General features: G+C 40.7%; 1 protein-coding gene across 2 annotated transcripts; it reads right to left on the bottom strand.

The window, feature by feature from the left end:
• Positions 1-2,807: 2,807 nt before the first annotated feature.
• LOC108923170 (lysosome-associated membrane glycoprotein 2-like) lies at positions 2,808-13,677 on the bottom strand. Of its 2 annotated transcripts, none has more exons than XM_018733763.2 (9): positions 13,532-13,677; positions 11,083-11,198; positions 10,339-10,549; positions 10,076-10,237; positions 9,690-9,874; positions 9,387-9,512; positions 9,007-9,061; positions 8,750-8,917; positions 2,808-4,414 (listed from the first exon to the last, which is right to left on the bottom strand). In XM_018733763.2, exons 1-9 carry the CDS (start codon positions 13,575-13,577, stop codon positions 4,272-4,274), a joined length of 1,212 nt encoding a protein of 403 aa, XP_018589279.1. In that variant the 5' UTR covers positions 13,578-13,677; the 3' UTR covers positions 2,808-4,271. The 2 variants fall into 2 exon arrangements, with proteins under 2 accessions (XP_018589279.1, XP_018589280.1); XM_018733764.2 differs by lacking the exon at positions 2,808-4,414 and adding an exon at positions 5,365-7,826.
• Positions 13,678-15,100: the final 1,423 nt, after the last annotated feature.

Raw genomic sequence — 15,100 nt, 5'->3', positions numbered from 1 at the left:
CAGACATAAAAAGTGGGCAGGGCTGATGAAGAGTTGCACCACTTTAGTATTTATTATGTGGAATATTTATTACTCTCAAGCTTCATTTAGTTGATGACTTTGTCCAAGGCAAGTTATGACGTTATATAGTGAATCATTTACTGTGCAACTATTTACCCACTTACTCAGCAGGGTATTGTCAGTGTATCGAGTGTAGGGGACTGGGGGTAATTTGCAGTCACCTGGTCATGTGTGCCCCGCTGTCTCTACCATGACCTGGGTGAGAGCATCACATAAGGCTCACACGCCGCTCTGATGTCATCTAGATGGGCACAGGCTGGGTGGGAGGGGGTCTCATGATGGTGGGGTGTCTTTTGCAGAGCCACTGAAAGCTGAAAGGCACTTTCTGTACAGGTTCTAGATGAGCGTTCTGGTCCCGCTGGATCATCATCATGTCGAGCTCTTGCGACACACTTGCTCCCCTCTGAACCCTCATTAAGAGTAACGCGAAAATAATATAAAATGAGAAACATCATTGCTGAGGAAGGACCCCCGTGACCTCTGACCCCTTGGGTGGTTCGCTGCTGCTCCCAAATAAATAATAATCAAGCACCCAAATAGAAATACCTTTGTGGAGGAGGGGTGACCCCCAGCTGTGAGCTGGAACTGCACACACACACACATCATCTGAAACCGCTTGTCCCATACAGGGTCACGGGAGCTGGAGCCTAACCCAGCAACACAGGGCACAAGGCTGGAGAGGGTGGGAACACATCCAGGATGGGATGCCAGTCCATCGCAAGGCACCCCAAGCAGGACTCGAACCTCAGACCCACTGGAGAGCAGGACCTGGTCCAACCCACTGCATCCCCCCATCTGCAGTTGCCAGTACCCAGAAAATCCTTCAATGTGAGAACGCAGTTGGTTTGATTATATGCTGCTGGCTTATGGACTTATGACGGGGAAAAGAAATACACTTTTTAAAAATAATATCTAAAATAGGATAGGATGGTGGGTTGTAGAAATCAAGAGTAAAACCAAATTAAACAGAGTGGTGGCTACATTTCCACATCTACTCCTTTCATCGACCTGCATGGACCTGGTCTGCAATTAATAGCCTCGCACACGGATCTCACTATTATTATAACAACTCAACATAATCACCATATACAGGACAACTTAAAAAAAAAATATTGCAGAACAAAACTGGGTCACAATGTAGAGGCAGAATCAGAACACTGAGAAAATGCAAACACACTGGTTCATTATACAACGCAAGGCCTAAAATTGATAATATTTAGTAGGGGTGGTGAAACGACACTAAAAATTTCAAAAAGAGGATAAGATTTTAAAGAATTAATTCACATTATCATACAGGTTGAATGGCACTTTTCCAATGGAAAAAAGTTAGACCCCACATATCTGTTGATGGAGATTCTGGTGCGGACCGCAGCAAAAATGCATGTCCTTGCCAGATATGTAAGAATAATTAATATACATTTAATATCATCAAACACTGAAAATGGTTTGGGGCTTAATAGAAATACACAGGAAACAAACTTTTTGCTGAAGATATTTTCAATAGTTGAATGTACGCAGTTCTAGCAACGCATCACAGCGCCTGAAACACATTTGCAAGAGAGCTGAGATGCCTCTGGAATTTTTTTTAATACTTATTGCTACATTTAACCCTTTATTTCTTGTTCAGCATCGTTTGCCCACGACCAGACCTAAGGAGACCAGCCGTGATACCAGCACTCCCCGATGAGTATATGCCACGGAGGACGAGATGTGCTCAAGTGAACCGGGGCATCGACTCATCAACTTGTCATTTAGTGACAATTTTATAAAAAACTGTAACTTGACTTAAAAGTCTTTTTTTAATCTAGAATGTCCAGGAGGGGTGGGCAGCCACTGGCACTTGGACCCCCAGAGACTTTTTTTTTTATTCCCTTGACTTTCAATTGGGAGTTTTTTGTTCCTTCCCTCTATGGCCAGTTGGCTTACTTACAGCTTTATAATGGCATAGTTATTGTAATTTAATGTATAGCCAAGCTTTTATTTACGTCACGCCTCTGGTCCTTTGTTCAGCGCTCTGCGTCACTGTGCGAGAAGAGCGCTCTATAAAAATGAGTTGAATTAACAGAAGTGGATATTATGCTGAGCGAGTTCCACAGCAGTGGCTCTTTTGGGAATTCTGACAGCTTTCCCTCACATGTCCTGTAGTGTTCTGATGACATCTCCAGAGCACCACCGTGTGTAGAGCAGAGGGTTCTCTATTCCATTCTATGTGGGTCGGGTGGAGAAGCTCGAAGACAGAGGGCTGTTTGGGCACAGGGATTCTGCAGGGTTCCAAATTAAACATAATGGGGCAAATATATGTGTGTGTGCGCTTATATACACACACCAGGTATGTAGACTATATTTTATCTTTACAAGTTCGATAGCTCATACTAGAACACACACGACCTCAACAATCTATAACTGGGACACAACTCATTGCAAAGTCAGGTTCATTTTTTTATGGTTCTGGTGGAGAGCAAAGTCTGTTCTTTGGTTTCCAGCAACGGTTACCCTGGTGTAAAACGTTGCAGTATTGAAGGATGCACACATTGCCCAGTTCCTTTTTTCTGAGTCAATGGGTGCTGAAGTCCATGAAATATGAAGAACATTCTAGAATTCCGTGCAGGAATGTGCTGAGAAATGGTCAAAGTGATCCTCTCAACAGCTGAACTCTTGGCAGTGAGGTGGGATGAGCGAGAAAGAAAATGACGCCACACATTCGTACAAAAGAGGAAAGCATTTTTATTTCATTTTTTCCCCTAATGATTTTAAAGTTTACACGTCTTTCCATTCTTCAAACTGAAACACACTGTACGTAAATCAGAAAGAAGAAAAAGTGCAAATGAAAGGCACAAAATACTGTGGAGAAACAGAACTCATGGCGATACTACCAGACAAATGTGATTAAAGCTCTTCTCTGGAAAGTTACGAACGAGGATAGAGAAGAGAAAGATCTGTTTTCAACCGTTTCCTCTGGGTCACGAAGGTTCAAGAGGGAGGTCTGCCCTGCACAGGGCATTCCTCATATTTACCATCTTTACCTAAATCTTAGGTACAACAGGACTGCTAATGTATGTTAAACAACCTTTTTTTATGAAAATGTTGTGGTGTATTTCTTAAAAGCTGAGTGCCATATTAAGGCAATTTAAATGTTAAGCTAAGAAATTTGTTTCAAAAACATTTTACAAAAAAAAAAAAAATAAAAAAAATCAAGTTAATGACATGGCGCAAGAGACTGAGCACTGTTTTCACATTTTAGTTACATGCCAAATATAGACTACCACTCTATTAGTCAACTGTGAAATTACAAATACTGTATGGAAATATTTACTGGTAAGCGTAGATCGTAGGGCAAACAGTGCCAAACGCACATTTTAATCTGGCCGTTCTAAACATTCAGTTTTTGTGCCACCAAGTTCTGTTCCCTGAGCAGTGACTTCCTAAGTAATGAACATATCAAGACAAATTTACACCTAAAGACTTAGTATTTTGGTTAGTGTCATGATAAAAACCCCTCACTGTCCTTTTCTGCTTATGCAAGAGCACAGACTACATAACAGCCAAAACACTTCAAAACAGGTTCCATGGAAAATTAGAAATTAAATACCCATGGATTCCACAAGCATTCGTTATACACACAGATTAAGACAACTGTTTAGAGGCAGCCCACATTCATCAGAAAGAGAATATCTAGCCCCACCGCATTAGAAATCAAATTCGCACAATCGTTTTACATTACCGCACAAAAAACAACAGCTTTTTCCTTAGAAAACGTTCCAGAGTGATTTCATAGCAGTTTCTGTACTGGGAACAAAATAAAAGCTCAGCTACACAAGATGAAGTCATGCATTTGACAACCGAAAGTTTGCTGCAGTGTTTATCCAGGAACGTGTCATTATAGCTATAAAACGGCAGCTGAAGGTGGTAACCTGTGTGATCCAGACGTTCACACAGCTGGCTTTCACAGAAACTGTTCGGTGCTTTACACTAGTAGCCAGACACCATGAACAGAATAGGCTGGTTTTCAAACTGTTGGGACAAGCAATGCATATTTCACAACCTGCTGGCAATATTCTATTTGTATCACATCCACAACTTCTCTTCCAAAACAAGAAACTGGCATTTCAAAGAAGCCAACTATGTTTAGTGTTTTCAAAGGCTGGAGAGAAGGGAAGAGATGGTAGAGGAATGAATAACAGGAACAAGCTGTGCATGACTAGGGTAGGGCATTATACAGACTGGTAACCGGTGCGACTCTTCCTCCGCCCAATCAGGTAAGAGATAAGCACAAGGATGATTAGGAAGCCCAAAGCCACGCCCACAGCGATAGGCACGAGAAAGCTCAAATCAGAGTCCAGGAAGCACTCCTCAGCTGGTGTGGGGAAACAGAAAAGGGGAAGTGGTGTTAGTGGTTAGAGAAAACAATGCTTAGGCCTCAGACCACTGAGACAAACACACCTTCTGCAATTAATAAGCAAGCATCAGCAGCAAGCTCATTGGCTGAAATGGCTGTCAATCAGCTTCAATCGTTTCCTTTTTCCATAGTGTCATAGGTCCCGCCTATCTGCCGATTGACAAGCGCATGTTAAATTAGTTGTCAAAAACTGGACGTTTGGCTTCTCTTCCCCGGTAAGAAGAAATATCCCTACAAAGAGGGCCATCATTTCTCAAAATTTTGCCATTTTAACAAGTTAAAAAAATAGAACATTGAAACGTGATAATAGTCTTTCCCCGAAGATGCTAAATCATTTTCAGTGAACCACAGATACCCTGGAGAAAGAAAGAGAGGAGAAAAGAAAAAAAAAAAAAAAAAAAAAAAAAAAAAAAACACAACTGGAGTGCACATTCATCGTAAGGAATGAACACATTTGGGAGGTTAACTTGTTATAGTTAAGGAGGAAAAAAAGAAAGAAAAAGTATGATTAGATCAACACATCCTGAACTAATACATTTCATTAAATACCAACAGCAGACTGGCATCAGTCTGATAAAACCAGCCGGCCTGCAGGCCATTTCTCTAGAAGGACTCATAGCCACTGGTCTGGTTCCTTCTCCTTCCAATGAAATAGGCTGCCAGCACAATAAGAACGAGCACTCCCAGGGTAACCCCCACAGCTATGGGGACAGCGAGGCTGTTGCTCTTATCGGCTTCGCAGTCGTCCGCTGGATGAGAATAAAGAAAATGTGTGAAGAAATGGAAGGCAACTATAATCAAGATCATATTCTAGTTTTGGATTTTTTTTTAAGTAACATTTAATTGGATCAGTTACTGACACAAAATGTAAGCACTTGGTCAAAAACTTATCACAATCAAAATTACACCACAAACATGGATTATTCAGCCTTGTTTATTATAACTATAAAAACCATTTAAGATCAAATTTCATATTTCTTTTGAATGGTCACATAACAGAACTGATCCATCCATTTTATTAATGAGTTTCAAAAAAAAAAAAAAACCACCACCCAATGATTCTTTGTTGACAGAACAAATTCCCTTTTCAGAGCACAAGGCTAGGCACAGTGTGTAAAAGGTGCAGAAGTGCACAACCTTTGACCTTTGTAATTTCTGGAAGTGGCAAACATATAAAATAGTTAATTATCGACCTGAACTCATGACTACAGAAAGACTGACAAAGCAACAGTTCCCACTGCATGGAAAAATCATTAACATTTGTAAATCACAATTTCAACACGTGTTTTAAAACTGTCAGAGGAAGAAACTGAGCAGCAACTGCTCAAAGAACAGCCATTCTGTCAGGTTAGATTCAGTTCTTTCCCAGTCTTTATAATATAATAAAAATTTTTTTTTTGAGCTAGCAGAAAGAGAAGCAATTCAACTGGGGCTTTTATTGGGTGGGAAATGGAGGGAAAGTTAGTCACTATTTAACTTCAATAAGAAGACAGCATATACTTTTTCTTAAACGAAATGCAAAATGAAACATTTTAAAAGGTGCAAAAGCCATTATGTTTTCAAACAGCCACATGATGAAATGAAGGTGGAAATGTCAATGCACACAATGCAAATCAAACTACAGTACTATACAACATAAATGGAAAACAAAGAACAATCCAATTACCACATCTGCCCCAAACATTACAAATATATACATGTGCATGTTAAAGATCTTTTCTCTCTCTCCCCCTCTCTGATATACAAAGGCTATCTCTACTTGACTTTCACTTACTGTCAAATCCACCACTAACAAAATGGGCTAATCCAGTACCCACAAAGAGCAGCCACAGGTCTAAAATGCAGACAACTGCTGAAGCAAACAGGGCTTTTAGTGCCACTTCTTTTTGTTATACAGAACTAACACTTGGGCAAAAATTACAGTAATTTACAAGCAAGCTGTTATTCTCTGCTGATCATTAAAGCTATCCCTTTTAAAGGCTACTGCATTATCACTAAGAGAGAGAAGAAATTAAAAGTCTCAAGCTTTGTTTTTGAGATCACTCAACTCTAGCAGTGTGTTGCACTTGTCTCTCCATCACAATCTCACAAACTGGTGTTTTGTGGTGGAGAGGACATACTGCACATAATTCCTGGAGGGTTATACCTTATGATGATTTTCCATTCACAACCCCTGCCACAGGTTGGACTGGACAAAACTGGTAGTTTCGTTTCACTTATTTTGTAGGAATTCAGCGTGCGCACAGCCGTATTCTTCCAATGCACTGAATCAAGATATCAGTTATTCAAAAAGTTGCATCATTGGAGATTAATCTGCCTAAACACCATTGTGGCCCTCCAGGAACTCCACACAAGTACCCAGACTAGAGCACCCCAGTGACACCAGCATCGAACTGCAAGCCCAGTAACTTTTGTGGCAAACACAAATTTAAAAGGAAACCCATGAACCTCCACAATTAATTGAACTCTTTTTTTGTTTTTTTTTTTTTAAATGTTCCCACTCCATCAAAAAGCAGTTGCTGCTCATACAGATGGAGCAGGAAACTAAAGCAGATTGAAATGCTTTTGTGCCAGCAACTGAATTAAGCCAAACATCCAAAAGCTGGTGCCATAGGGTAATCTGGGGCACAAAAGAAAAGAGCTGGGCAGGAGGTATACAACAAATTTATGAACACAACACAAAGAATGGGATGGAAATAAAGGAATGTTGTATGGGGAAGCAAGTGCAAATTCCACAATACCCCCACGCTAGTACTCTATTGATATTACTCCAGTCAATGCCAGCATGAGAGAGCTAGCAAACAGCATATATTACCAATTGGCTTAACCGTCTTCGACCATGGCCTCTCCAAAAAAAAGACAAAAGGCTGTAAAGCAGGCCAGGACACATATGGATACCCATTTAGCCAATTTCTTTTTAGGTGGCAACAGGTGGTTTAGTAGCTGCCAGTCCCTTAAGATGTTGTCTCCAAACTGAATCAGCACTACAGCAAGCTATAGCAGTGAGTCTAAGACAAAAAAGTGCAAAGTATGAAACTTTTACTCAAAACATTTCATAGGACTTCACAAATTATGAAAAGTGACAGATTTACTGTTCATCCAATTTTTGCTGCTTTTTGTGTGCGCGCGCTCATTGTACGTGTGCACAAATAGGAAACAGAACTTGCACTTGCTCCCTCAGACAGGAAAAAACAAAAAGGTCAGTCTGTTGAATGAAATGATCGAGTGGATCAGAGGGTCTGATATCCGACGTAGGTCTTCCGTCTACCAATCACGTAAGCAATCAGCACAATGACAATCAAGCCAGCCAGGGCTGCACCAACAACGATTGGGATTAAGATGCTGCTGTCATCCACAGAACACTCATGAGCTGCAAACAGAGAAGGAGGAAGAGGAGGAGGAGAACAAAAAAAAAAAAAAAAAAAAATGAACAGAGAAGACAACACTATCTCCTCCAAGACTGAACGGTTCTCATTATTTGCATCAAAATGTAATGAATGTTTCACACCAAAACAGTCCACATTCCACCTTCCACATTCACTCCCTCCTTTAACTCAGAGGTTAGGCATCTCCAGTGCTGTGGTCACTTCTAAAGGGCTTCATACCTTGTTGCATTAACAGCTATTCACAAAAGCACCTAGTCCCACTTCAGTTTATGGATATGTAGTATTAAATAAAAACAATGATCTGATTATATCTTACATAAAAGGAGGGAGAAACAGTTTAGAATGCTCAACTCATGACATCCAGAAATATTCTATAAAATGGAAAATAAACATTTTCTGTAAAAATAAATTTACTTAATCGGTCTTGTGTCAAACTGCAAAACAGCTATACTAATTTCATAACTACGTAGCACAGCAAACTAGATTGTTAGTTATTAAATTGTTTTGAGTTAGGCAGCTAATCTGAACAAATTATTATTCATTGGCCAAATTTCAAAGGTAATGTTTAGTTAGGTCTTGCGGGCAATTTCAAGGTGGCCAATTTAAGCAAAAATGCAACTCCGTGTTCTGCATACTCTCTCCATTCAACCATCACCTCTGTCACAAACATTCTTGGCCATTTTCAGCCAGAATAAAACTGGTGACAACTGTAGAGACTAAATTAAGATCTAGAGCATGTTCGCAGCCAGTCTGAAATTTCCACACTCACATGTTAACTGCTCACGTTAGTATCATCAAGTCAGGGTTGTTTTTAAATCACAACACAAACACTAGCTCTGTTGAAAGCCACTTCTACTTCATGCACACACTAAGAACGGAACCCTGCTGATGTGGGATGGGAACTCACCTGTCGAGAATTTGTTTTCTTTCACGTTAAAGGGCTGCACTTGCAACTTGTAGGTGACAATGGCACAGGACTCTGTTACATTGAAGGTCTGCTGCTTGTTGCACATGTAGGAGCTGCCAAGCCAGGTCTCCCACAGAGACATATTTTTGTTGGAGAAGTTTACGGTGACTGTGTCAAAACAGATAAAAGTGATATTGGTTACTCCTGGTGGTGTTGCACAAAATATCCTTCTGATTCATTCTCACTCATTCACTCACCATTGCCCTTTGTCACATTGACGGTCACAGCATGCAACATAAACTTCTTTCCGTCCTGTAAATTATCACAGAAGAAAAGTTAAAGCATCGGTGTGAACTATAATCTGAAGCAGGCAGTTCTGACACAGACAAAAAGTATCAGCGCCAAAAAAAAAAAAAAAAAAAATTATACACTATAGATAAATTCTATTGTGTTCCAGGTCACTTGACTTTCATGAATATAAACATTCCCATTTCAGTCATTATGCAGGAGAGAGAGACAGGACAGATAGACCGACCAAAAAACATTTTTTGTATCAGTACATCAGCATAGCTTAAAGAAAACAAAACAAATACAGAAATACATGTATACAGAAACAAAATACTTGGGCGACTCCCACCTCCATAAAATTGAACAAAACTGACACTTTTTCGGATTTCAAATAGAGTGAGGCCTCGCTGCTGTTGCCCTGGCACTTTCCATCAGAGATTGTTTTGTTAGGGTCAAGGTTAATGACCTGCAATGCCTGAAAAAGGGGACAGAAATACAAGATAATTGGGAAAATTAACAAAGACAAAAAAAAAAAAAAAAAAAAAACCTTTCTGAAGTACCTCCCACACCAAATTAGGCTGCTTATTTTACCTAGCTCCTTTATTCCAATAAATATGCCCTTCTTCCTTACTCATTCTCACCGTACACCTACCGAATCATCCATGTAGTGCACTTGCAGTCCGAGTGTGGCCATCAGACAGACCGTGTTGTTCTCAGTGACATTGTAGTCACCAACACTGGGCTGTGGTGCTGGTGTCGGTGCTGGCGTAGTAGTAGGCGCTGGCGTAGTAGTAGGCGCTGTTGTAGTGGTGGGAATATCAGCGGCACAAATGGTTGCTGCAGAAGGAAAGATAAGATGGTACTCAAAAGCAAAATTTAGTCAATTTTACAAAAAAGAAAATGTCTTCATATACAACTGAAGTTGCCAACAGATTTTAAGTTTTGCAGATCACCTTAAATTAGCCAAAATCCACAGGTTTTCATACAACATGGGCTGAAATGGGCTGACAGAAGCACACATTTGAAATCAAGACATACCATTGTTGCTCAAAGTCCCATTGGGTATAAACGCCTGCAGGGATACGTTCCACAGGGTCTGTGTGACCAAATCTGCAGTGAGGTTCACATTACTCCTGCAGGAGTAATAGGTATCAATGCCTACTTCATCCATTTTTGGGAGGAAGGAAACCTTAACTGTGTCTGTACAGAAACAAAACAAATAATTAACATGCTGCTGTGGAGGATGGCTTATCCAAGACTGCATGCATGCATGCCAAGTTCAAGCAAGGTTCCACACTCACTATTTGAAGAAGAATTTTTGAAGATGTTGGAATCATTTAAATTGTAGATGAAAACAATGCTGTCTGCCTTGTAGGTTTTGTTGTCTCTGGTGAAATTGACAGCCCACGTGTGCCCTTCACCAAACTCAAGCTTCATAGTGGAGGTGTCACTGCTGCAGGTGCTGCCAGTAGAGTTCACTTTATCGGGAAGTATAAATGTAATGGTGTTGTTCTGAAAAATGGTCAACAACAATGTAAAACACTGCCCAGATATCAGCAAGATGTGGGTTGGGATGAGGTGTCAGAAACTATGTGGTCAGAGGCAACACAGTCACTAAAAGGGAAATATAAAGGCCAAACATAACAGCAGATTTCACAGAAACTTACAGAACCCAATTTCCTTCATTGACACCCTTTCATATCTTGTGTGAGAGATTCTAAGCTACATTTTTTTTTTAACCAACCATTTAACCTAAACACTCAACAGCACTCCCCACCTCACAGCAACCACAAAGTGTTTAGATGCTGTGTATTAGTTTAGTGCTTCCTCAGCCAGTTCACAGATTGAAATGATCAACTTTATGAGCGTAACTGTACATAAGGTTGTTAATTCTATCCAGAATTGGTAAACACAGATCAAAACATTAGACATGCCATACATCGAGACTGATAAAATCTCAGACATTTACTGTACATTAATCAATTTAAAAAAGTGTTTACAATGACCACAAGGCAGAACTGTAAAGAAGAAACCAAAGGACTTACCACTTTTCCAATCACTTCATATGTGACAGTAAAATTTACCATCAGTTGAGCATACAGACACAACTTTTGGTCTGAATTCATCACATTCACCTGTACGCTGCATGACTGGTGGATTCCTGGACAAGAAAAATGATCATGACTATGACGACTTACTGAAACTTAACTTAACTTACTGAAAGACACCCATAAGAACAGCTTCTAGTCTTGACTTGCACAAATTGTCCAAAATTTATAAACCAAGTGATATGATTCATGCAGTGGGAGATTCAACATATGTCTAATGAAAAGTTGTTAGTTATTATTAATACTGGGATGACTAGACCATAAAATGTGAACACTTTACTCCCATATTGCCCTTTACCAAAAAAAATTAATCAATTTCAGGTATAAAAACCTTTCATCTGTTTCAAGACATTGCAGCAATAAATAAAACTCTGGAAAATATACATGCTCACATCTACAGACATTTGGCAGAACATTATTACATATATATGCATATCACACACACACACACACACACACACACACACACACACACACACACACACACACACACACACAGAGGAGCTACACCCCTGTGCCCCATTGGCATTCACAACAAAAGGACATGCCCACCAGGCAGCTGACATCACTAGCAAGGCCATGTGTAATGCAACACCCTTCCAATGATCCTTTGTCCTCCTGTCCCTCTGCTCTGCCACATAATTAACTAGGAGCCAGAGCCAAACAACTGCAACACACATTGGATGAATGTAGGCAGGATACAAACAGACCACAGCAAAGAAAGTGCTTCAGCAACCAAAGCCCCTGTATGACAGCACTTAGTGTGCCCCACTAAGACCATCACTAGAGATGAATGTGACCTAGTGACATGTACCAACACAGTGGATCAACATGCACCCCCAGCACCCAACCTCTGTTTCAATCACACATTGCACTGACACCTCTTTATTTACTTTGCAGAATATGGTTTCAAAATGACAACTTATAGCTTTTGGTTTACACATGTTTACCTGTTTAAATAGCAGAGTATAACTGAATCTGTCATACCTGATACGCATTTTATTAATGTGTGCTTGTAAATGTAATATGCTACAATAACAAAGGATGTAACATAAGCACAATTAATCAGAGCCAGAACTGATAAAGGAAATATTTCACACCAGCATCAAAGTGAGGAAGTCGAACAAGTTATCAGCCCTGGATAATGGGTGTGATCTGTTGCACATAGCAAAGCAGACAAGGCGGAACAGCCTGGAAGAACATGGGGGAGAAAAGAAAAAAAAAAAAAAAAAAAAAAAAACCCACCTGACTCATGAGAACAAGAAAACTGCGGGACGTGGTTAAGCTCTGAGAACTACTACTACTAGGCCATACTGCAGAATAAACAGCTAGTGTTTTCAACAAGATGCAGAGCATAGTTTTTCTCCCCCCTGAAAGGGCGGAGACTGTGCGCTTAAACCATTAGGAAAGTCGCAAGCTCATCAGAACCCAATTTAAGGTAATTTCCATGTGGAAACAGGTTACCGAACGACCAGAAGACTTCTAGGAGCGGGGGAGAAAAAAAAATCAGTAGAAATCATTCGACAAATTAAATTTTGGAGTCACGTGACAAGGACGAGAACCCGTCTTTCTGGATATCACGTGGTAGCAGACAGACTTCCTCGCAGGTTTGCACTTCAGTGCAATAATGGCCATTATATTTACTGTAATGTTAAACCACCTATATATAACATCCGTCCGTCACTCTGAATAAAAAAAAATAGTAATTCGTCTGGATTATACATTTAAAAACCAAAGGAAAAAAAAAAAAAATCACCTGGCTGTTAAAAAAAAACGTCATGACCAGTCACGTGCCTCTGCACCCCACCCCCACCATCCCCGCGAGCTTCCTCAGCAAACGTTATTTGAATTAACAGCTCGAATATCGGACGCCGGAGTGAGACGGAGCGCTGGTGGACAAAATCGCTCCGGGTTGATGTCAAAGCTGCCACCCCCCCGCAGCTATCGGAACACGTAAAAATTGATAAATCAGGACGCGTCCACAGGAAAAAAAAAAAAATGATGAGTGCCGTACTGAACAACCACCCGACGTTATTAAAAAGAAACAAGGGCGAAAGGGAAAGGTTACGAAACAGTGAAATTCGATCCGTGGCGCAACAGAACGCCGGTTTTGCTACGTCGCCGCCGGCCAACAAATGAGAAAAACCCGCAGCTAGGACACGGCGCGGGAAGGCCGCTTTCGGCCATTACTCGTCTCATCTCTTTGCACAGAGGGCTTGGCTCAGAGCGCAAGTACCTGCAGATACCTGCGCGCGCGGACGCACACACACCGCACCGGGACCGTCTGCGGTCTGCGTCTGGGCCCCGCGCAACGGCGCACTAAATCTCACCTCTAAAAAATACAATAAATACAGCTACAACGACCTCTTCTGTAACAGTTACTTACCGACCATCAAAAGCAACGACAATGTGAGGCAGGCGTAGCGAAACATGACGACTTGAGGGCGAAATAAAGGAAAAAAAACAAGAGATGACGACGTTTGCAGCGACTGCCACTCGACACTACCTCCTGAAGAGATTCAAGGAACTGTAAGTCATATGACACGCGCTCGGTGCGTGGGGTGTAACGGGAGCCAATCAGCAGCGAGCGTTTAGAACGTCGGCGATATTCTAGTCTGGAGTCGACTCTTTTTTTTTTCTTTAAAACAAAAAAAAACAACCTTTGACTCAAGCAAATGAGCATCAGTACCTGAAAGTCACGTGAAATATGGAGCTTGTTGTGAGGTTTAGAGCTCGTCGGCGCATCTATGAAATAGAAAGCACATAATTGCCTTTGTAATGAAGATTTAATGGTGGCGAATCAGCATTGGCAGCGTTGAGAACTGGAAGCGCAGTGAACCAATCAGCCGTAAGAGCTGAGAACTCGAAGTGCAATACACCAACCAGCGTTGAATACCGAGAACCCGAGGAACTACGGCGAACCAGTTTTGCTGAGGTCCAGGAAACTCGGTGCAACAGTTTCGTTCTGTTAACTTCTTCTAAACAGTTTTTCGCAGTGTATCAACTTTGATTTTATTATATTCCGCAATTCGTCATGTGTAGTAGCAGTCTTATTGCAATGCAGTGGGCTAGTTATTCTGATTTTAATACTGTACACAATATATATGCACATTTTAAATGTTTTAATAACCTTTCCAAATTAAACTAACACACAGTAAGAGTTCGAGGCGATGTCAAAATAACACCCAGAGTAGGACAGCAGGCAATATGTTGTTAATGACAGTGGTGCAGTGGCTGGAGCCACCGCCTTACCTTTGAAAGGCTCAGGTTCGAATCCCCCAGCTGTTGTTGTACCTTGAGCATGGAGCTTACCCTTAAGTGACACAGTAAAGATGCAGTATGAATGGCAAAGTAATTCTAAGCAACTCACCATGTTAATTCAGTTAAGAGGAAACATCAGGCCTAATTATATTTTTATATATATAAAAAAAAATATATATATATATAAAAAAAAATCTTGACCCAAATTCTTTTTAGGAAAATCACAATGTCCCTGAATATTAAATTATGGGACAGCTGGTGGCGTAGTGGCTAGAGCTACTACCTCTGGATCCAAAGGTTGCAGGTTTGATCCCCACCTCTGGCTGTAGTACCCTTGAGCCAAGGTACTTACCCTGGACTGCTCCAGTAAAAAATGACCCAGCTGTATAAATGGGTATATAGTAAGTTTGTAACTAATAATTGTAATCTTAACATTGTAAGTTGCTTTGGAGAAAAGTGTGAGCTAAATGAATACACGTAAACATCGAGAGATACTAAAAAAAGGAGAATGTACACATCTATACCTCCTTAATGTGTATTACCTCCTGGGGGTAAAAACAGAGTACCGAGTGTGAGGTAGTGTAGTTAACAGTAGTTCTCAGAGCTCAGTGGGGTATAGTCACTGCTCTGTCTGTGCATCAACTACAAACTGCTTGTCCAGGCTGTACTCTTGAAGAAAACATTTTACCTGCTC

Source organism: Scleropages formosus, chromosome 13 (assembly GCF_900964775.1).
Source record: "Scleropages formosus chromosome 13, fSclFor1.1, whole genome shotgun sequence".
NCBI lineage: Eukaryota > Metazoa > Chordata > Actinopteri > Osteoglossiformes > Osteoglossidae > Scleropages > Scleropages formosus.
Note: the sequence above shows the minus strand (reverse complement) of the source record. Positions and strands in the feature narration are given on the sequence as shown.

Bases quoted from the DNA above. Each gene is read 5' to 3' on its own strand.
- LOC108923170 (XM_018733763.2), bottom strand. From the start codon at position 13,577: ATGTTTCGCTACGCCTGCCTCACATTGTCGTTGCTTTTGATGGTCG. The intron at 10,550-11,082 runs GTAAGTCCTTTG...ACCATTTTTCAG, and splicing joins ATGAAGTGATTGGAAAAGTG to AACAACACCATTACATTTAT. The intron at 10,238-10,338 runs GTGAGTGTGGAA...GTTTCTGTACAG, and splicing joins CAAAAATTCTTCTTCAAATA to ACACAGTTAAGGTTTCCTTC.